Raw genomic sequence first — 22240 nt, 5'->3', positions numbered from 1 at the left:
AGGGGTGAAGGGGGGGCCTCTTTACAAGAAGCGGGGAAAGTAAGAGCAAGCCAGCCCTACGCTTCTGGTACTGAATTGACAAGCTGTGTTTAATAGGCAGATTCATAAAACAGATGGCGGAGTTGCCCTCCCTCTACCTATTTATGATGCACACTCTCTGTGTCTGGCATTGGTGGTCACCATTTGATTCTAATACAGCAGTGCCAATCAAATTGCTGTGTAGCTGGGAGTCTTTGGCTACAACCCCATGGGAAAGCATGAGTGAGCCAGTGTGGCATGGTGGTTAGTGTATTGGACTAAGACTGGTGGGACCCAGATTCAAAGCCCCACAAGCCTTGATGCTTACTGGTTGATCTTCAGCCAGTCACAGTCTCTCCTTCCCAACCAATATCATCATTTAATCACTGTAAAACTAAAAAAATTATTGGGAAGAAGAATGTAATAAATAGTTTGGCTCTGACTGGGACATACACTCTTCCACCCTGCTAGAGATTCCAATCTTTGCATTATAGGCAATAGAATTCAGGCCTATAGCACTTGAGGCTGTAGGGGTGTGTGATATTATGGGATTTTTTTCCTGAGGTGCTAGTTCACTACAGTTAGGGAGCTTTTTATGATGGGGATCAGGCCAGGGATTGTTTCACTAAACTTAGCTTGGTCTCCCTCCTGTGACCTCTTTAAAACTTTTCCACTTTTCCACAGCACAGTTATGTGCTGTGCCCCTTAACTCTTTCCGCTTCCACATGATGAAGAGGGAAAAAAATGAAAATAAAAATTACAAGCATGGTGGATAAGTTTGACTATTGTACAACTAAAATGGACAGACTAAATGAAGAAATAAATAATGAATAGACTAAATAAATGTTACTTGAGGGTTGTGGTTTATTTTGTATGACAGAATGGAGTTCATCAGTTAGAGCATGTTTCTAGTTCTTGAATCACCTGACCAATCTATTTCTCTCCATCCCACCCAACCCCAAATATTTGACTTGGAATTCCTCCCCAGATGGGAGGAATGAGTGAACTGCTAGTCCTCACTGAGGGAGAGATGTGGAGATCAATGATCTATTTGTGGCCTCACGTCCAGTTTCTTTCTCCCAGGTACTGTCCCACCTGCAAAAAGCACCAGCTCGCCACCAAGAAGCTGGACTTGTGGTCTCTGCCAGAGATCCTCATCATTCACCTCAAGCGCTTCTCCTACACCAAGCACTCCCGGGAGAAACTCGACACGCTTGTGGAGTTCCCCATCAGGTGAGGGTTGGAGCCAAATGATCAAACCCAAAGCCCCTGAGAAAGTAGGAGAGATGTCATGTGGTAGCCATTAGGGGTGGCTTATGCAAGCTGGAGAACGTTCAGCCACAGGCAATTTCTTGGAGGGGAAAGATGTGCTCTTGTTCAGTATTTAGAGTTCCAGGGGCCAAAAATGTTATCAGAGGGCTCCCTCCTCCCTTGGGGGGTATGTCTGGAAAGTAGCCTGTCATCCAAACCCACGAAGTCCTCAAACGTTGCTATAGGGGTGAGCAGTGATGTCCTTGTCCTGTTCTTTCTCAAATCTACATCCTCTGCTGAGCACTCACTGCTTCACAGAACTCCTTGTTGACTCCTTGCTTGTTCCAGCATTCTCATCACATTGCTAAAGTTTCAGGAGACAAAGGGACTTCATGTGGGACAGCTCTGAGCTCAGACTGGCCCACGCAATTGCTGGTGTTTGCAAAGGTGCATTAAAAGCTTATAGGGAAACCTGCTAAAATTGAGCACTTAAAAATTGTTCTAATTTCTCTGCAGGTTTCATTAAGTACCTGAGCTTAGGAGCAGGAAATCCCTAGTTCAGTTCTCAGTTTACCCAGAATTGCCTGCACCCCTCTGTCAAGTTGCAGTCCTCTTCCTCCTGACTCTGTACTTTTAAAACTATAATCTATCCTACAGTGTGGTTGGAAGGATTTCTGAGATCATGTAGATTAAATAAGTGAGGAGATCGCTGCATAAGTTTCAAGAGTTAGTATTATAATTTAGCACATCGAAACTGGTGGTGAGCACTATTGCAAACACAGCATACTTGAGAGCCAGGGTAGTATAGTGGTTTGGGAGGTGGACTTAGACCTGGATGCTCCAGGTTCAAATCCCCCCTCGGTCACAAAGCTTCCTAGGTGACCTTGGGTTAGTCACTTTCTCTCAGCCTCACCTACCTCACAGGGTTGTTGTGAGGACAAGAAGGAGGGGAGGAGCAGCTGTGTAAAACTGCCATGAGCTCTTCAGAGGAAGGGCAGTATAAAAATGTGTAAAATAAAATAATAAGTAAATATACTCCAAAACATGTGAAGAAAAACCCCAGGAAGATCTTTGTCTCTAGGAAGCTGGGTATTTGGAAAGATTACTTACTGTATTCTGTTTTGTAGGGACCTTGATTTCTCAGACTTTATCATCAAGCCACAGAAAGACCCTGCACTGTACAAATATGACCTCATTGCTGTGTCCAACCACTATGGCAGCCTTCGAGATGGGCATTGTATGTATTGCTTTTTATTAAATGGAATGGGCAGGTAGTGGGAGGACCATATGACTGGGGGTGTGTGGTTAGGAGCAAACCACTATAGGTCTTAAGGAATATTGGGTGGTCTGGTTCATGTATATTTGCTGCAAATTAAACTTGTCATAGGCAAATTGGATACATTATGCATTGATCCTACTCTGTTTTGTCAGCTACAATATCCATTCTTGGCATCACAGGTTGAGTCTCAGTATCCATGATGGTTCTGTTCCCAGAACTTAAGTGGATGGCAAAAAATTAAAGCAAATCCATTTTAAAAATAGCATTAGGCAGACAATCGGACTTTCTCCAGGCACTTAAAAAAGGCTTCACTCCTTCACCAGGAGCCCCAGCACAGGGAAAAAATGGAGGAGGTGGTAGTCACTTCCACTTAGCATTCCTTCACATGCTGTGGGAAAGGAGGGGTTACTTGCCTCAGAGCGAAGAAGCTGTTGTAAGTGCCTGAAGAGAGAACGATTAATGATTGTCTGCCGGCTGCCACATTAATGAGGCTCGTTAAAAGTCTTTATTCCTTTAATTGAAAGGGCCCTTCTTATGAAGCTGAGATAAAACCAGGGGTGAAAAATGCATTGAAAAACAATGTTTTTCAATGCTGTCTTTGCTCCTAGTCTGGAAGGCTAGGAACCTACTCCATTTTAAATGAAAAGTAGGGGCCAGTTGATATAAACAGGTTTTGTGTGGTGGAGCTACAACCTTGGTGCCCTCTACCATGGGTGTCATCTCTACCAGGCTGTGGAGAGAGGGAGAGGCACACACAACCTGAGACTCCAAAGAATCTGACATGAGCATGATGGAATGCAGTTGCATCTGGGAAGTGACTCCTTGATGGATGTTGGAAGAACATGAAGTTACGCTTCAGTGGTCTGATTGGTCTTTCTACCTTCTAGACACTACTTTTGCCCGGAATAAAGACAGTGGAACATGGTTTTATTTTGATGACAGCAGCGTCTCTTCAGTTTCAAAAACCCAGATTGAGGTAGGGTGTGACGTCCCTGGCCGGACAGCAGTGCAACACCTTATTTGCTTAAGCATCTTGCACAGCCAACTGCTTTCTTTGGCTTGTATTTGTGTTATGAAAAGACTGGAGTCCGGTGTGATGCACCTCCCAACCAATCAGGCTTTAAGTTACCAAGTAGAATGTAGTTTCCCTACCTTTTCCCCCTCCCCAAACAGAATGATGCCAATCCCTCTCCTGTGCTTGAAGCTTCTTTAAGGTCAGGCTGAATAAGTCCTAAAGGAGTTGAAGCTTGTGGCAGAATTTTCAATGGGAAAGGGTCTGTTTTCAGTCTGGATCACTTTCTGCAGATTTCCTTCCCTTCAGTACCAAACATGGGTAGTCAAGTTCCTCTCTGTTTAGAAGTGAAACTGAGCCATCGTAAAGTAAGGTGATGGTTTCTGCACATGAGGGCAGGAGAGGGATATGACCTGCTTGGGCTCCTAGCAATTTTTGCTATCCTGGAAGTTGGGATTAGGGTTTGTTAGGCAGGGGATGTGTGCTATGAAGACTTCCACCCATGCACGGATGTTTGGCAGAATGGGGGACAAAAAAGGACTCTCCCTTTTCTGCTGGCCAGACTCCTCGCCCTCCTACTGTACAGTAATAGAGCACTTATCTTCCGAACTGGCAGCTGACTCCATCCCTGAGCCCTTTGTCCACCACAGACATACCTTCCATAACACAGCTTCCTTTAGTGCTGATTTGCTTATAGTGTTCTTTGTCCAAGCATGATTGACAGCCATTCTTTGTCAATTGGTACCCATGTCTGTCTGATCAGTATCTCCAACAAAGCTGTTTCAGGCAGAGTTCAACTTTTGGGGACTATATCCCCTGTGCTATTTGATGTATTGAAATATATAGCACAGGAGAGAAGGAATAGAAACAAAGTGTCTTTCTGTTCTCTCCTCCCCCACCCTGGCTGCTTTTGAAAACCTTGAGCCAGGACCATAAGATTCCTCCTACTCCAGGCTCTGGTGCCTTGAACGGTGAGGGAGTTATGGGTTTCCTTTTGAATATTCCAAACCAAATTATACTAGATGTACAGATAATTGTGAAAGTTATATTTGGCACAGTTGAAGAAAATTCATTTGCTCTCTTCCTCTCCCGCCTCCCATTTCTTTCCAGGAGGGCTGGAGAGGCAGCAGGTCATCCTAGTGCAGGGCTTTTCAGACTGGGGCGTCGCAACGCACCAGCCTGTGGGCCCTGGCCTGTTTCCCCTTAAGGAGCAGGGGCAGGGAGGAGGCAGCGGCGTGATCCTCAGGATTGTGCTGCTCAGGGGGGTCTGCAGGGGCTTGGGTACACTTACCAGAGCCTCCTGCAGCCTCCTGGGGGTGCAGGGAACAGTGCGGGACTGTCCGCAGGGCTCCCTGATGCTTCGAAAGTGAAAGTTCCGGTTTAGAGGAAGAGGAGTGTGATCGCTCCACTTTCACTTTTGAAGCTTTGGGGAGCCCTGCTGACAGCCGCGCAGGGCTCCCTGCACCCCCAGGAGGCTGCAGGAGGCTCTGGTAAGTGTACCCAAGCCACTGCAGCCACCACCCCCCCAGCAGTGCAATCCTGGGGATCGAGCTGCTGCCTTCCCCCCACCCCCACAAGAACTTACTGTGGCTTTCAAACTCCTCGGAAGTTTTGAAAACCACAGTCCTAGTGTAAGGATGTGACCAGGGCTGTGTGAATCTATGGGAGCACAGGAGTAGTGCAAAATGGAATGGTGGGTGCAGAACAACGACCTCTTCAGAATCCTGGCCTAAAAAAAAAAGTCTGGCCCTTAAGACTCCAAGGAGAATTTTTGGTAGTATGTAAGCAATGCCTGCTGGAAGCTGGAGAGGTGGCAGAGGAAGACTCTGACTGAATGTAGGGCTTCAGTTTCCTTGCTTCTCCTGATATACTGCCTAGATGTGGGCCATTGTGGCTTCCACCCTCTGTCGGTTTCTCTCCCTGCCGTCTCCTTTGTTAGCGCCTTTCTTCTGTCCTTGTTTCCGCCTCTCATCTGGCTCTCTCAGATCTTCCCTTCCTTGAGCTTACCTCCCTTTTTTGCTAGCCATTCTCCAGACAAATCACCTGAAACTGGGGCTTCCCTTGTAGTTGCACTACAGATGGCTTCATTGGGCCAGCTGGTGCTTTGTGATGACATTGCCAAGGATCACAGTGTCTTCCTGATCTGAGAGCTGTCAGCACAGTGGTCCCAGAGGGAAATTCAAATGCACCTCTATCTAGGCAGCCTTTCTATTTACTGCTACACTGTATTGATGATAATGATAGATGGTGGTTTCCACCTTGTGCAAGTTAATGGTAAGCCTCTTGGACAGCAGCATAGAAAAGCAATCAGATTCTTAGACCCTTGTATTGATCTGAATTATCTTCCCCTGCCCCACTCAGCTTGATAGCCCAGTGCATTCCTGGGGCTATGTTTGTAACATGGGCTTGTCATCCATCTTTAGTACATACCCTGCTCAGGGGAGAGACTCAAGCTATTCCTTTAGCCTTGTGTCTTCTGTTCCTTACCATTCTCTCATTTTATTCCTTCCATAGTCCAAAGCTGCCTACGTCCTGTTCTATCAGCGCCAAGACAAAATTCGCCACCCTGTTCACCCTGCAGCATCAGTAAGCTCTGTTGGGTCCAGAAATCAGGAGGACTATGAAGATTGCTGTGAATCCCTTCCTACAGAGCAAACAAGTCGGGACTTCATGGATGTGGACTGACCCCTCCCTCTACCCCCTTCCACTCATGACAAAGGGCAGTGAGGGGGACAAGAGCCATGCATCTTCTGATCCTCACACTGAAGCTGACACCTGGAATCTCTCCAGTGGCAATTTTCTCAGGCGTTGGAATAGGAATTGAGGGCAGGGATGGAGAAAATGGACTCCTCTAGGCTTCAAACCACCAGGCCCTTTGCTTTGCACATAGTTCCCTAGGCTGAATGAGGTTTGGTTTTCCCTCCACAGGGCCAGTGTCTTGCACCAGCATTTCGTAAGATGGGGTGGGGGAGGGCTTTCCTTTTTCCTCTGTCTTAAAAGTGGGGAAGTATTCTCAGGGCCAGAACTTCCAGCTGGAGGGTGTGGTGAGCACAACATTCTTGCAAGCCCCCACCTGTACAGCTCCCCTAGCACTAGCTCCTCACTTTACTCTTTGCATCTGGGTGACTGCCCTTGTTCTACTACTTTTTGGTCTGAAGTCTTTGCCTCTGGCCTGCCATACAAGGCTCTGTGCTTGAATGGCCATTGCAAGGATATTTTAACTCTTGTGGGTTTGCATTCAATGAGACATTTTCCCCTAGCCCTACCATTAGCTGAATAAACAGCCCCCTCTTTTCTTTCCTCTCATTTATCTCCCAAGTGCCTCCTGCTGCCCAATTAGAGCAATAAATTCTACTATGCCCCACCCAGTGGCACCTGGGCCCTGAATGACTTTCTGGGCTTCTTCCATAGCATCCTGGATCTGAACTCCCTCTCCAGCTACTGTGACTAGCTACCAAGCTGGACTGTGCTGCTTTTGAGTCTTTGCCTCAAAGTCTGATGGGGACAACTGAGTTACTTTCAGTCTGTGCTTAAAGGTGCCTCCTCTATGGAGCAGAAGAGGAACCTTCACCCCATCTGCTACTACTTCCAACTCCGGAGGGTTCCCCTCTCAAACCACCCCATAGACTTGGGAGGGGGAGAAGATGTCATATGCCTATCCTGACCGGGGGAGGGGGGAATTGGAATTCTTCCACTTTGCTGAGTGTATCCGCTGCTGCTGCTCCCAGGCTCAGGGATCGTGCTAGTTTGTAAATATATTTCTGTGTGCAATGGGGGGGGGTGGATGGGGCAGGGGGGACACCACTGGAGCACTTGCTGCCTGCAGAAGCACACAGTGTATTTTCTTAAGGATTTGTGGGAGAAATGCCTTCACTGGACTCTGGGGCTTTTCTTCCCTCTTGGTGTTTTTTTTGCAGAAGAAAATATTTTTGGCATGTGGCAAAATCTGTACATAAAAGAAACTTCTCTTAACTGCCTTGTGAACTTTGTATTTTCTTTTCCACCTCCATATGGTCTCCTATGAAGTATACCCACCCACTACTTACTTCTGTCTTCATTCTCCTCTTGGAGCTAAAACTCACCCCCCCCCTTTTCTTCTTTTGCCTGTTCTACTTTATCATATAAAAAGAATCTGTTGGGGTTGACAGCATCATAGCTGGGGTGTCCAAACTTTTTGGTAGGAGGGCCACATCATTTCTCCGACACTGTGTTGGGGGCCAGGAAAAAAAAATTTACATTTGAATGAATTGACAAACTTACATAAATGAATATATTAGAGATGGAACTGATATAAAGGTCCCACAATAGCTCAAAGTCTATAAACGACCTTGTGCAAAGCCTTTCCTTTGCTGCTGCTTCACAGATGTGAAAAAGCAAGTAGCAGAGGGAGCCCTTGGCCCAGAGGTTAGTCCAGCCCAGTGTGGGCTCCACCAAGTCTCTGGAGGGCCAGAGGCTGATTGGAGATGGGGCATCCTCAAGGGCTACAAATGGCCCCAGGGTTTGGGCACCCCTGATCTTAACTAAAGCTAGGGCAATCCAGTTGGTGGATATTCACCCTGTTAATCTGAGCCAGGCTTATGTTGCATCTCAGGAACAGACAGCAAGTTATAGCCCTTGCAAGGACAGCAGAGAATTACTGTACCCATCCCTTTAGTACAGGAGTCTCCACGCTACAGCCTTGGGGCTATATCTGGCCCACTACATGATTTTTTTTCTGGGCTGCAGTGGCTTTTGTCAGCATTTGCTACTGTTTGAAATTTTTCTCATATCATTTCTCAGTTGAAAAATGGCATTGTTTATCACTTTTTCTTGTTCTGAATCATATCATGCTGATTGCAAAAAAAATCCAAATAAAACTTATTCATTCATTTAAATTCATACAACTGATTTTTTCAGTCCATGAAAATGTGCAAAATATACAATGTGACCCTTGTACTGAAAAGTTTGGAGACCCTTGCTTTAGCAGAACAGGAACACTAGACTTTAGGACTTCCTCACCAAACAGGTTAGCAGAGTTGTTTTTGGCTGCTGGATCAAGCTACAAGAGCACTTTCCTTTACAATGCAGGAAGTCCCAGCAGATTTTTCATCTATCACAGGTGCCACTACAAAAAATATACTAATGTAAGTCCCATACTGCAGGTGAAAGTTAAATGTGGCTAAGGAAAGATAGAAGGTCTCTGACTAATTCAGTTTGAAAACTGGAGTTTTCCTGTTTATTCAACAACAAAAATGTCTCACATTTCTTCTCTGAAGAAAAACTGGTGGCTTTTACTACATAATAGTAGTAAATTAGTAGTAGTAAAAAAAGTAGTAAATAGTACAAATGGTCTTGGCATACATGTAATTATTACATGCAATTACATGTGTGCAATTGGCCCAGTTCTCTCCACTCCCTCCCAGGTCTAGAGCTATTCCTACTTTGGGGGAAAGGGTCCTATCAAAGTGATGTGTAAAAAACCTTACCCAAGACTAAACCAAGGTTCTGTCTTCTTATAATAAAGAACATGTGAAGACCAGCCTTAAAGCAGGAATTATTGTAGCCACTTCTGTTTAATAACCAACTGTTGTGCAACCTAAACACAGTTTGACAGAACACTGGCCAGCAACTACAACTGTTCTTTCCATCTTGCTCCCCCAGCACAAGAAGATATGCAGCTTTTGCCATCATCTTGCAACCTCTAGATAGTTCCAATGTGGCAGGGAGCAAGGAGCAGCAAAAAGGGTGCTGCTACTGCTTGCTCAACAGACTGATAAGTGTCAGATAATTGTCTTCAGCTCTGTTCTGCCTCTAGGGACTAAAGCCACTCCACACTTCACACACCATGCAGGATGAGGTGATCCTCTGCCACCTCCCACTGGAAGGGATCTCTGAATGCAACTGTCCCATCTAATGCCACCCATTGCTCAATGCATCCATTGCATTGAATATAGATCAATTGGGCCCAAACATCCCTGCCAACTTGAGGTTCTGCAACATCAGTTGTTCTTCTACATCCTGTAGAGCCCAGTGGTGAGAGACCAGCTCTAAGGCTTCCCATTCAGCCTGAAGAAAGAGAAGATGGTCAGTATGATCTTAGCTGCTGCAGCAGAAATGGTAAATATAAACTGGTAGATCGAGACTACAGTCCTTTGTAGCTACACCTCTGCAAATGCTGCTGACATCAACAGTGTTTATGTGGACATAACTTTATATCAAAGTCCTGGAATTCCAGTCAACCAGTATCAACAATACTATAATTTGAACATCCTTTAATGTTCTCTCACGTTATCTAATTTTTACAGTAACAGTGGGTAGGTTTGTAATGTCTTTGTTGCGGATGAAGGGTGGTGTGCGTGGAACTGAAAGTTTGAGCTTGCTTAAGGCCGCCACTGAGCTCCTTAGCTCACACACTAAGGCAGGGGCCTCCAAACCATTCTGCAGCATGCACTGGAATTATCTTTCTGGGTATGGTAGTGGTGAAATCTTACTGTTCCACATCACAGGCTCCTGTCTTTGTGCCTGATCTTCAGATAGCCTTGCGCCAGGCAGCAGCTTCCACTGTCTGTTGCTCCAGAAGGCTCTGTGCACCAATTTCCCAGAGGAAGTGACCACCCAGCATGAGGCTGTGTGAAGATCAGGCATAAAGACAGGAAGCTGCGGCACAGAATTGTAAGGCTTCGCCACCACCATGCCCGGAAAAATTAATTCAGCACACTGGCTCTGGACCATGGTTTGGCCACCCATGCTCTAGTTTAAGGCACTACATGAGCTCTCAAATACAATACTGGTTTTACCATTACAAAACGTGTGCTTGGCAGCTAGCATTGCATAAACACAACCCTGTATAAAAAGCTGCAAAACTGCCAATCTGTTTCTACTTATCACACAAAGTTTTGTTTGCCTTGTACCACTCGCTCAGGCAAAATCACTAAGGCAGTAAAGCAGGGTATCACCTTAAAGGCTTTGTTGGGGTCTGGTGGAGCAGGCACAGCTGGGCCCAAGAACTGATCTTGCTGGAGCAGCAGGTTCTGTTCTGCAGCTGAGAAGAGAATGTTATGTGAGAACTCATGAGAAAGAAAATTAGATTATGACATGTTCTGCCAACTTGGAAGGGAAAATTCTGTGACTGGCATAAGACACAATGAGTGTTTACATGACTTGAGCCAGTACGTGGACCACATTAAGTGCAAACTCGCGACAGAGCAGAAACACAAATAAAGGCATAGATGTGAGATAGGTTAGGTCAGTGGTTCTCAAACTCTCAAGTTCTTGCAGGGGGGAGACAGCAATGCAATCACCAGGATCATGTTGCTAAGGGGGGTGCAGGGGCTGGCATGCACTTACCAGTTCCTGCAGCAGCCTCCCAGGGCTCCCTGCACCCCCAGGAGGCTGCTGCAGGGACTGGTAAGTGCATGCCAGTCCCTGCACCCTCTTGCCTGCCCCCCACACCTGCCCCAGAGGGGCAGAGTCCAGGGCCCTCAGGCTGGGGTGTTGCAACACCCCAGTTTGAGAACCACTGGGTTAGGTACTTGTAATGGACATACAGAGCAACAACAGAATGAAAGGTAAATAGGAGCCATGGAAATCAGAATTAAGTACAAAAGTGGTAAGAGACAATAATGTTACCACTGGCCACTAGGAATTATAGGATGCCATCAGATACTGCTCCCATTGTTTCAAAATTTTTCCCCAAAGAATACAAGATATTGTGACATGTTAAAGACAAACAACTATATATTGTGGGATTTGAAGTCAAGGGAAATTGAGGGGTTTCAGTCAAAGAAGAAAGAGCAACAATAAGAAGTGGAGAAAGTAAGGAATAGTAAAGTGAGAAAGAAAAGGATAATAAGAAACTTGGTGAAGAAACTTTCTGGTGGGGGGGAGGAGAAGGATTAGCAAAGATTAGCAGTCCAAACTATGCAATCTGCTTTGTATTGATTCTCTACTACTGTGTTACTAATCTAAAATTAATCTCCATCTATACTAATACCATGGTTTTTCTTTGCCATTCTTTTCTGTTTTAGAAGTCACCCATGAATTCAGATCAATTCAGATGAATTCAGGGAATTAGAGGACAGGTCCTCTCATGGATTGAGAACTGGTTGAAGACCAGGAAACAGAGAGGGGGTGTCAATGGGCAATTTTCATAATGGAGAGAAGTGAAAAGCGGTGTGCCCCAAGGATCTGTCCTGGGACCGGTGCTCTTCAACCTCTTCATAAATGACCTGGAGACAGGGCTGAACAGTGAAGTTGCTAAGTTTGCAGACGACACCAAACTTTTCCAAGTGGTGAAGACCAGACGTGATTGTGAGAAGCTCCAGAAGGATTTCTCCAAACTTGCAGAATGGGCAGCAAAATGGCAGATGCGTTTCAATGTAAGTAAGTGTAAAGTCATGCACATTGGGGCAAAAAAAATCAAAACTTCACATATAGGCTAATGGGTTCTGAGCTGTCTGTGACAGATCAGGAGAGAGATCTTGGGGTGGTGGTGGACAACAAAATGAAAGTGTCAACGCAATGTACGGCAGCAGTGAAGAAGGCCAATTCTATGCTGGGGATCATTAAAAAAGGTATTGAGAACAAAATGGCTAATATTATAATGCTGTTGTATAAATCGATGGTAAGGCCACACCTGGAGTATTATGTTCAGTTCTGGTCACCACATCTCAAAAAGGACATAGTGGAAATGGAAAAGTTGCAAAAGAGAGCAACAAAAATGATTACTGGGCTAGGGCACCTCCCTTATAAGGAAAGGTTACAGCGTTTGGGCCTCTAGAAAAGAGGCGCCTGAGGGGGGACATGATTGAGACATACAAAATTATGCACGGGAAGGATAAAGTGGATAGAGAGATGCTCTTTACACTCTCACATAACACCAGAACCAGGGGACATCCACTAAAATTGAGTGTTGGAAGAGTTAGGACAGACAAAAGAAAATATTTCTTTACTCAGCGTGTGGTTGGTCTGTGGAACTCCTTGCCACAGGATGTAGTGCCACAGATCCAGGCATCTGGCCTGGATGCCTTTAAAAGGGGATTGGACAAGTTTCTGGAGGAAAAATCCATTATGGGTTACAAGCCATAATGTGTGTGTGCAACCTCCTGTTTTTAGAAATGGGCTATGTCAGAATGCCAGATGCAAGGGAGGCACCAGGTTGCAGGTCTCTTGCTGCCTTGTGTGCTCCCTGGGGCATTTGGTGGGCCACTATGAGATACAGGAAACTGGACTAGATGGGCCTATGGCCTCATCCAGTGGGGCTGTTCTTATGTTCTTAATTCTAGAGACAGATTTATAATAAACTGCTGCATTTTATTTTTTCAAAGGGTAAAGTCACTGTTTCTTTGTCCCATATCCCTTACTATAATATGATCTTTTGCACTGGATGCTATGCCAAATTCATATGCAAAGAACTTCCTGAGTTGTAACCTTGAGATCAAAACCTATTGCATATTGGAGCGTCCACTATGATCTCTGACAATCAGTATTTTTCTGTCTGACTTTTTAAAATCAATCACAAGGAAGAACTTTGTGAAACTCTAAAGCCAGTTCGTTGCTTTCTGATTTTAGTTAGTCTTAAGAAAAGTGTTATATCCATTCAAATATTCCATGCCCTTAGAAACTAGATAAAGAGAAGAATTCTAGTTTAGCTTTTTGCTTACTATTTTCTTACCCCATGTATAGTATTTTTGCTTGTTTTGTGAGGGGAACATTCAGTCATGTCTGAAGTGATACAGTCTAAGAACAGCTTTACCACACAATTTGCTCTTTGAGTTAAACTGGGCTGTACTGTGCTTGCTTGCTACTGTTTGCTTTACAGCAACAGTATGCGGAATATCTCAAAGTGGTACAGTTTAAAAAAAAATCTTTCAGCATGGTACAGCTCCAGTCTGATCTCCACAGTTCACTTATTCTTTTCACCACAAGGCTCCTTTAGAAGATTCTTCTGTACAGTAGCACTGTCCTCCCTCCTTCCCAGTCCAAATCTTCCCCCACTTTGCCAAGTTGTTTCTCACCAGTCTTCTCCCCCAGGACAAGGCTGTACACCCGGCGCAGGCCAAAGACATTGAGGAAATACCAGGAGGCTGAACTCACCCTGAAAGGAAAACAGCTGTCAGTGACTACTGTGAGGAACCTCCCCAGCCCCATGGAGCAGGACCCAGGTCTGGAGTCTCCATCATCCCCTTCCCAGCCCAAGTACCTGGCTGGACCTGGGGGAGACAAATGCTTACCAGGAGGGGTCCAGGGAAGGCAGGTTAATTCCACGCTGCAGCATGGGCTTGAACCGCAGGGTCAAGGGGAAGGGAACTTTGGCTGGGAGGTTGGGAGGGAGAGGGGTTAGAGCCAGTCTCTCCCCTCAAGGTGCCCTGCTCTCCATAACTCTCTTCCCTCAATGTCCTTTGATCTACACCCTACACCTCCCCATCTCATGCAGCACACATATATTCCCAATTTGCAAACCCTCAACAATAAAAGGAAACTTAGCACTTTCAAGTGTTCAGAGCATTTCGCTGACATTATCACAGGAAATCTTGCAACCCTGGGAGCATAATGAAATATACTATGTTGAAGATTATTCAGCAGAAAGGGAGGCTGAGGAATTATACCTACGAGTTCATGGCAGAGGTGAAATTTAAACTGGGGACTTCTTGGTGAACAGCTCCATTAATAAGCTGGGGGAAACCCGCCATCAGCCTCAGTTTTCCCATCCCTATATGGATTGCCCTACATCACAAACTAGCTGCACTTAGAACTGCAAAACACACTGAAGACCCTAAAAGCATTACAAGTTACAGGAATTCAGTTTCTAAACTGTATCACTACAACCCCCACTGTTTCTCCACCTGGGATGATTCCCCCTCACTCACTTGCCACAAAGCCAGAGAAGGCCCAATTGATCCAGCCTCCAACAAGGATCATGGGCAGCACATTGACGATATTCCCCTTCATCATATCCATAACCATAGTGGGATCTGGAGAAGAGAGAGAAAATATTCAAGCAGCACTGTATGCACACTGATTCAATGGGAGCATGGAAAAACCTCAAGATGTAGTACTAAGTACAGAATTCAATTGAAAAGATCCATCCTTAAAAAGCCTTTATGCGCATATACAGGTTGCAAAGATATGTTCTGAAGTGTGTGGACAATGCCTGCTAAAGTCGGGGGGGGGGTGGCTGTCTGAATAAGGTTTCTAATGGGTGGGGCTATATCTTTTTATTCCTCCCAGGACTAGCAGAACTGGACTGAATTATGCAAACTCATGCATATCTGCATCACTTAAAAAGATCATGGAATTCAGATCTTTCTGTTGCAGAATGAGTTGTACAAGCACACAAACCAGTGCAGAGTACCGTACTCCCAACCTTGCATTAAAAGATGGATCTCTACTAGACTGAAGAGCTGGCCAGTCCTTATGACAAATGGGGCAGTGTCCTCAGGTACCAATGCTATTACGTAGGGACTAATTGCCTGTTGCTTGGCAACCTTATTTCTCCCTTATTCCAGTAACTGTGAGGCTGATAGAAAGGAGGCTGATGGAACCTTGGGTCTAGCAGAGGCTTGTCTTTGCTCTGCCTGCAGATGCCAGGGATGGAACCTGGGGTCTTCGACAAGCCTGTCTGTCGACACCTTCCACACAGGTAATAAGAGTGAGCTAGGTGGCTGATTGGGTTCTTATTGGATACAACAGCTTTATTGGAGCTCAGCCACAAGGTGGACAATGAATGAGAGAATGCCCATCCATGCCATTCTGAAGCCTATAACCTGAAGCCTGGCCTCTTACTTGTGGGGTACCACAAGGTTCCATCTTATCCCCTTTGCTATTCAACCTCTACTAGGAGAGATCATCAGGAGATTTGGAGTAGGGTGTCATCAGTATGATGAGGATACTTAGCTCTATCTCTCCTTTTCATCAGATCCCAGGAGACTGCTGAGGATCTGGAGACTGCCTGAGGGTGGTTGGGGTTTGGATCAGGGCTAATAAACTGAAATTAAATCTGGACAAGACAGAGGTCCTCTTGGTTCAGAAATCCATGATGCAGATATTTGACCATCAATCTGTTCTGGTTGTCCACAAATGCTGTGACAGTGCAAGCTAAATGTTGTCTGGCCTGGGTCAATTTTCCACATCAAATGGGCATTGGTACCAGCGTCTGGAGAATCACTGGACACATTTATGTCCGCTTCCAGACTTTGAGAGGTCTCTGGAAGGCTGTCTGAGGGCTGCTCTAGGGGTGGGACAAGCCCAGGGAAGGAGCCAAGAGGAGAAAGGGTGAAGCAACCCTCTTCCCCACTGCTGAACTCTGAGGCCTTGTTAAGAGAGCAACCTTCAATAAGGGATAGCAAGCATGGAGAAATCATCACCACCACAACCTTCAACAAATCAGGGGATATCCAGCATGGAGGGGGAAGCATCAGATGTTGGGGATATTGATGAACCCTCACTATCACCCAGCCTCGTAGACTTCTAATTAAGAAGTTAAGAATCAGGTTCATAAAGTGCATGGTGAAGAGGGCCCTGTGGAACCTAATCCCATTTTCCCCATAGACTCAATGACTCAGTATCCGCTAATTCAATAACCACTAGGTTTTCCAGGAACCTAATCCTAGCGCATAACGAGAACTCACTGTATGATTTGTGCTATTTCTGGTATACTGCCTTTTTACCTACCACTACCTATGTGTTTTTAGAATTGGTGCTACTACTTGCTGTGCTGGCTTTTATTAAGTATGTTTTCAATTTTTAATTTTTTTGAAATTTGTATACTAACCTATATTTTGTATTTTATCAAGTAATGTAAGCTGCCTTCTTAAGCCATGGCATAGGTTTCATCATGAGGAAGATGCTTGAACCATTCACTAACGAGGCTATGCTATATCTCTGAAACTAGACAGGGTGATACTGATGCCATTTTTTTAATCAGTGGCCCAAATATACCAGGAATATATCTGTTAAGACAGCAAAATGTGTGCTGGCCTGTGTAACAGTAAACTGCTTTAGTTCAAAAGGATTCACAAATAATATCTCAACAATACTTACACAACAACCCTGTAAAAGAGATCTCAATCTTATTAGGCTGGATCCGGCCCACTACATGAACACCATTAACACAATGGGACTTACTTCTGAGTAGACATGCATAACACTGCTGCTTGCTACATAAGGCAGATGGATGGAGGCTGAGAAAAAAGCTGCTTTCCTAAGGCAGTACTGAGTTCATGGTAGCGCCAAAATTTGAACCAGCATAGTCTCTAAGCCACTATGTTAGCTCTGAAACAGTAGAATATTTTAGGGCCCAATCTGTTCAACTTTCCAGTGCCGATGCAGCCACAGTGCAGCCCCAAGGTATAAGGGAACAAACATTCCCTTTCCTATGAGGCCTCCGTGACTGCCCCCACAGGTTATAGTGCGGGCCCTGCTGGCATTGCTGCATTGCCACTGGAAAGCTGAAAAGCATTGGGCCCTTAGTGAGATACCCTTTACAGCTGGGGGAGGGGGAATAACAGTGGGAATAACACAGCACTCATTTATGTAGTTATCCATTGGTCTCACCTACCCTACCACACACTCCCAGCCTATCACCTTAGTTACCTGTCAGTGGGTTTCGGGGCTGCACTTTACGCTTGGTTTTGCGGAAGAAGCCACTGTCAGGATTGTTGAAATGATGTTTGCGCATGAGGAAGCCCTGGAGAAATAGAGAAGATGATGAAAAGTTCTGCCTTGCTCTAGAGCAGAGGTATGCAACCTATGGCCCATGGGCTGATCTGGCATATATAGGACATATATATATATATTTACCCAGCCTGCAGTGTTCCTTTAAAATAATTTGTTTATAATTCTATCTCTGTAAGATTTACAGTGTAATCAGACCAACTGCAGAAGATCTCTTTGAGTGTCATTCACTGTCTGGGCACTGTCTCTCCATGCCGTGTCCATTTCTTTTTTCTCAGCTCAATGGCCTAATTGGGAGGTTTATGCATGTGTATTCAACATACTGTGTTTATACTATAGATGGGCCGGATGTCTGGCCCCTATGTGGAAGATTGCTGACCCCTGCTACATAGGATGCCTCTCTGGTTTTCTAGGGAATTGTATGCAATGAGATGGCATGACAATCACCTAGCAATAGTGGCAGAAAACATGGACAGGACCCTGTGGAGTGTGAAGGCCATTCACTTCCCCAGCATGGCTTATTAGATCCAGGGGTGGGAGAACTGGCCAAATAGCTAGGGAAGGTAGTTAATTCATCTTTAGAGGACAGGGTTTGTTGGTGGCGAATAGTCCCTTCCTCAACCCATTGTACTAGAAAATGTTCAGCTAGTGTCTAACCTTGTTATTGGAAAAGGTAATCAAGCGAGTAGTGATGTCTCAGCTCTAGAGTTTCCTACATAAGACTGAGTATCAGGACCACTATGAATCTGGTTTCAGGCCTGGCTCTGAGACAGGTCAACCTGGTGGATGATCTTTGACAGGGGAATTCATCCCATTTGGTCCTGCCAGGCCTCTCAGCAGCATTCAACACCATTGACCATGGTGTCTTTCTGGGTTGGCTGGCTGGGTTGGGGCTTGGAAGCACCACGTTATGGTGGTTCCAGTCCTTCCTAGCTGACTGGATGGTGCATGTAGCACATTGTTGGCGGCCATTTTGCATGTGCCGCAGCACTGTAGCTCCACCACCAGACCCCACCATGCTCACCAGATCTGGTAAGTGTCAGCAATGGGGGTGGGAGGACTAGGAGTGTAACTGGACAAGGAGGAGGAAGCACAGGAGTAGGGACAGGAGTAGGAGTAAGAAGGGAGTGGATTCATTTGCAATGGTGCACAACATATCCTATTCCCTCTGTTATGAAACTTCCCGACCCTTCTCTCTCCATGGAAATATGCCAACAAAACGACTGAGGAGACCCATAGGTAGCCCCAGGTCTTACCAGGAGGTAATTATAAATGTTTTATTTTTACTTCCTGTTTGCCTTCAGTTCACTCCCCCTGCCACTGGATGTGGCACATGCTTTTTTGAAGTAGCTGCAATGGGAGGGGGGGAGAGGATAGGATTGGGTCCTACATATTGTTATTCTCAAATCACAACTAGGGAGCTGAGGCTGAGAGGGAGTGAAGGCCTAAGGTCACCTCAGAATTATTCATGGTTGAAGAGAGACTGGAACCAGGAAAGTTCTGATTCACTGCACAATCTCTTGCTATGCTATAACAGCTGATATGGGGCTTTTTTTGTTGTAAACTGATATTCTTGACATAGGTATAGAGCCTATGTACCCCTGCAAATTGGCACCCTTCAGTTGAGGCTCTATCATATTCAACAGGAGGAGGAGAGCAACTGTCTCTATTCACCTCAGCATAGTATCTCTCCCAGTTGCTGCTTGCTGGTGTCACGCTGGCATTTTTTTTCCAGCTTGTGAGCCCTTTGGGGACAGCGTACCATTTTAAAATTCATTTTGCTATGTAAACTACTTCAAGAATGTTTGTTCTTGAAAAGAGATACATAAACATTCCTAATGATACGTCACAAATAGATGGGTCAGAGCCCTTCCCTCAGTCTAAGTCCTGAACAATCATGTGTACACAGTGAAATCTTGGTTTGCATTTTGGAGAGAAGAACTATTTCCAGGAGCATCTGAAAGGCCTCTGCCAACAAGTGTGCAATAAATGATGTGTCTTCAGGAAGGGGTTGCCTCTGAGTTTTTCTTACCTGTTGAGTCAGGAACCGTCCGTTCTCCCTCAGGAGACGGCTGCGAGCCAGAATTTGCCTGACAGACAAAAGAAACTTGACTCAACAATATTTCCAGCACAATTCATTAGCATATTTCCCGTTCTAGTCAGTCCCACACTCCATATTCCTATATGCAAACAGTTGTTGGGACTGATATTTTTAGAGGTGCTAGTAAAACACTCATACAATTCTAGCACAAGACTGTTACACTCCTTTGCAGTTTCACAGAGAAAAAATTAGGGGGCAATTTTCATACTGGGTTGGTGAACTGTACATGATTCAAAAATTGCACCTCAGTTTCTTCTGATGTTATAGATCTCACACTGAAGAACACAGCTATTTGAGATGGGACAAAATCTTGGGACAGTCACAGCCCTAAGAACAGAAGACTGAAAAGCAGAATATACCTTTAAGGGTATTAAGGCTGCAGTTTACTAGGGAGTAAGCCCCCACTGAACAAAATGGGACTTTCTTCTGAGTAAACATGATCCTGGACCTTTAACAATTGTGTAGGAGAGAGAATTCCCACAGGTACAGCTTGTCATCTGTGAGATGACATGCTGCACCTGATAAGATTCCATCTTCTATACCAGGGGCTCCAAGCTTTTTGGCCAGAGGGCTGCATCAAATACCGTGGTGTGGAGTGGTGTGAAGGGCTGAAAAAAAAATTTAAATATAACATTTAAATAAATAAATTAGAGATGGAACTTAGATGCATGAATAAATGAATGAATGGGCTCATTCATTCAACCTCTCTGGCCCTCAGAACACCCTCCAGACACAATCAGAGCACAGTTCTGGTCATGTTCAGCTGAGTGGGCCAGAGGCTTTCAGGGGACAAGAGGTTGGCCATGGGCCAAAAAGAGGCTTGCTGCGGGCCGCATCTGGCCCCCAGGCCGGGGTTTGGAGACCCCTGCTCTATACAATTGTTAAAGGTCCAAGATCCCTAAAGCTGAAAGTTTGCCCACCCCTGGTTTATTTCATCATCAAAAGCCCTGCCTCCAGAGGCTAGGCTGATGACCATAAAGATACAGCCTTTGCAATGACAGAACTGTGGCACTTCCTCTCTCAAGGAGCCTACCAAACACCCTCCCCCAGCTAATTAAAATTAGAAGGGGACCTTTTTATCCCAAAGTGCATCTGAGGAAGGTGTGGCAGGGCTTAGCATGTACTAACTCTGTCCTTGTTTTTAATCTTGTTGCTTTGTGCTTTGATGTTGGTTTTCTGTCAGATTAATGTGGGGGGTGGTATTTGTGCAGAGCAGCTGTTTTCAACCACTGTTTTCAAGCCTCAGCCTACAGCTGTAACCACTGTATAGAAGAGGGAATTTGGGCAGGTGTAGTTCAGCACGGAAAGGTTTAAAAAACTGCACCTGCCCAAATTCCCTCTTCTATACAGTGGTTACAGGTGTGGGCACTGTGCCTTCCATTGGATCTGGCCACCCTGTCAGTGTGTGCCAGGTGTGCTGTGGGGAGGGCCATGTACTAGTAGGGCCATTGTGGGGATGTGAGCCCCACCAACACCACCAACAGCAGGGTGTGCCTTGTCAATTGTAGTGCCTTGTCAGTGTGCCATGAGGTGAAAAAGGCTGGAAATCACTGGGCTAGATAAGGCAAAAGGGCAGGGCACAGATGTTTTCACTACCAGCCCAATCCCACCCACACTTTCCTGGGAGTAAGCCCCACTGACTAGCGTGGAACTTACTCCTGAGTAGACATGCCTAGGATGGGGCTCTGAGGCTGCAATCCTAGCCACACTTTCCTGAGAGTAAGCTCTGTTGACTATAATGGGCCTTACTTCTGAGTAGATATACATAGGATGGACTGTGAGGCTGCGATCCTAGCCACACTTTACTGAGAGTAAGCTCCATTGACTGTAATGGGACTTACTTCCGAGTAGACATGCATAAGATTGGGTTCTATGTAGTCAGTTAACTGTGAAGCTCCTGAACTTCACAGAGCTCCTGTCAGGCGCAGCTAAGAGCTCTGTGGAACTCAGAAGCTTCTGCCTCGCGCCCCAACAACGGCCACCAACGGTTAGAATGGGGGCGTGGCCTCAGCCCCCCCTCTCGCGCCGCTCACGTGTCCTGCCGTTGCTCAGGCCAGGAGAGCTCGCGCTCCCCGCGCAGCACGCCCGCCACGCGCAGCCGCAGAATCCCGACGGCGAGGGCGATCCAGGCCACGGGCAGCAAAACCCAGAAGCGGATCGAACCGTCCAGGCGCAGCTCCGGAGCCGCCATTCAGAGAGCCGACAGGGGCCGGGGGGGAGGGGGCGACGCCGGTTTAGGAAAAGAAGCAAGACGAGTGGCTAGAGTGGAAGAACCGGAAGTCCCCCGAGCCCGATGACGCCACTTCCGGCGCCCGTCTTCCAAAGCACCCCTGAGCTGCAATGCCAGCAGTTGTTTCATTGGAAGGGAGAGCCCGGGCTCTCCAGGCGCAGCCCTCCTGGACGGACTGAGCAGCGCAGGCACGCTCGCTCGCTCGCTCTGTGGGGAAGGCGCCCAACGCCCTCATTCCAGGATCACCCTATAAAGGCTGCTTTCCTGGGAGTAAGCCCCGCTAACTAGCATGGGACTTGCTCCTGAGTAGACATGCACAGGACCGGGCTCTGAGGCTACAGCCTGTCCACGCTTTCCTGGGAGCAGGCTCCATTGACGCTAAAGGCACTTGCTCCTGAGTAGACCTGCGCAGAACTGGGCGCACCGTCCAACTGAGTTGGGGGACTGGACCAGGACAGGGCAGCGCGCTCTAGAGCAGCGGCTTCTGAAGGAGGAGCCGGTGCGCTGAGCCTGTTTCCTCCTCGCTGCAGGGCAGAAAGGATGCCGAGCGCGGCGCTCGCAGCCTGCTGGGCAGCCAGGGCCAACGCCCAGGGAAGTGCGGTGGGTGGGGAGGCTGGAGAGGCAGAGCCTCCCCACCGGTGTCCTGCGACAAGCAGCGCCGCCCCAGCGTCAGGTTCTCCAGCACATAACCCGCGC

The 22240-nt window shown here is 46.4% G+C and overlaps 2 protein-coding genes across 2 annotated transcripts in view; one reads left to right on the top strand and one right to left on the bottom strand.

Moving 5' to 3' along the window:
- The window catches only part of USP11 (ubiquitin specific peptidase 11), a 32914-nt gene extending 25262 nt beyond the window's left edge, over positions 1-7652 (top strand). Inside the window, exons 18-21 of the mRNA XM_066613425.1 lie at positions 1102-1251; positions 2397-2506; positions 3436-3524; positions 6075-7652. Of these exons, the coding sequence (XP_066469522.1) occupies positions 1102-1251; positions 2397-2506; positions 3436-3524; positions 6075-6245 (520 nt within the window). The 3' untranslated portion in view covers positions 6246-7652. The remainder of the gene's footprint in view (positions 1-1101; positions 1252-2396; positions 2507-3435; positions 3525-6074) is intronic.
- A 1429-nt stretch (positions 7653-9081) lies between these two features.
- On the bottom strand, positions 9082-21869 carry LOC136640743 (ER membrane protein complex subunit 3-like). Its single transcript, XM_066616034.1, has 8 exons — positions 21348-21869; positions 19246-19303; positions 17133-17226; positions 14408-14512; positions 13772-13853; positions 13556-13635; positions 10496-10581; positions 9082-9605 (listed from the first exon to the last, which is right to left on the bottom strand). Exons 1-8 carry the CDS (start codon positions 21503-21505, stop codon positions 9495-9497), a joined length of 774 nt encoding a protein of 257 aa, XP_066472131.1. The 5' UTR covers positions 21506-21869; the 3' UTR covers positions 9082-9494.
- Between the last annotated feature and the right edge of the window lie 371 nt (positions 21870-22240).

This window comes from Tiliqua scincoides, chromosome 2 (genome assembly GCF_035046505.1).
Source record: "Tiliqua scincoides isolate rTilSci1 chromosome 2, rTilSci1.hap2, whole genome shotgun sequence".
Lineage (NCBI taxonomy): Eukaryota > Metazoa > Chordata > Lepidosauria > Squamata > Scincidae > Tiliqua > Tiliqua scincoides.
The sequence above is the reverse complement of the archived record's forward strand: the minus strand, read 5'-3'. Positions and strand labels throughout refer to the sequence as shown.

Coding starts and splice junctions, on each gene's coding strand:
- LOC136640743 (XM_066616034.1), bottom strand. CDS start 21,505: ATGGCGGCTCCGGAGCTGCGCCTGGACGGTTCGATCCGCTTCTGGGTT. Junction 19,304..21,347: donor CCTGAGCAACGGCAGGACAC/GTGAGCGGCGCG, acceptor TTTGTCTGTCAG/GCAAATTCTGGCTCGCAGCC. Junction 13,636..13,771: donor CCTTCCCTGGACCCCTCCTG/GTAAGCATTTGT, acceptor TTTTCCTTTCAG/GGTGAGTTCAGCCTCCTGGT.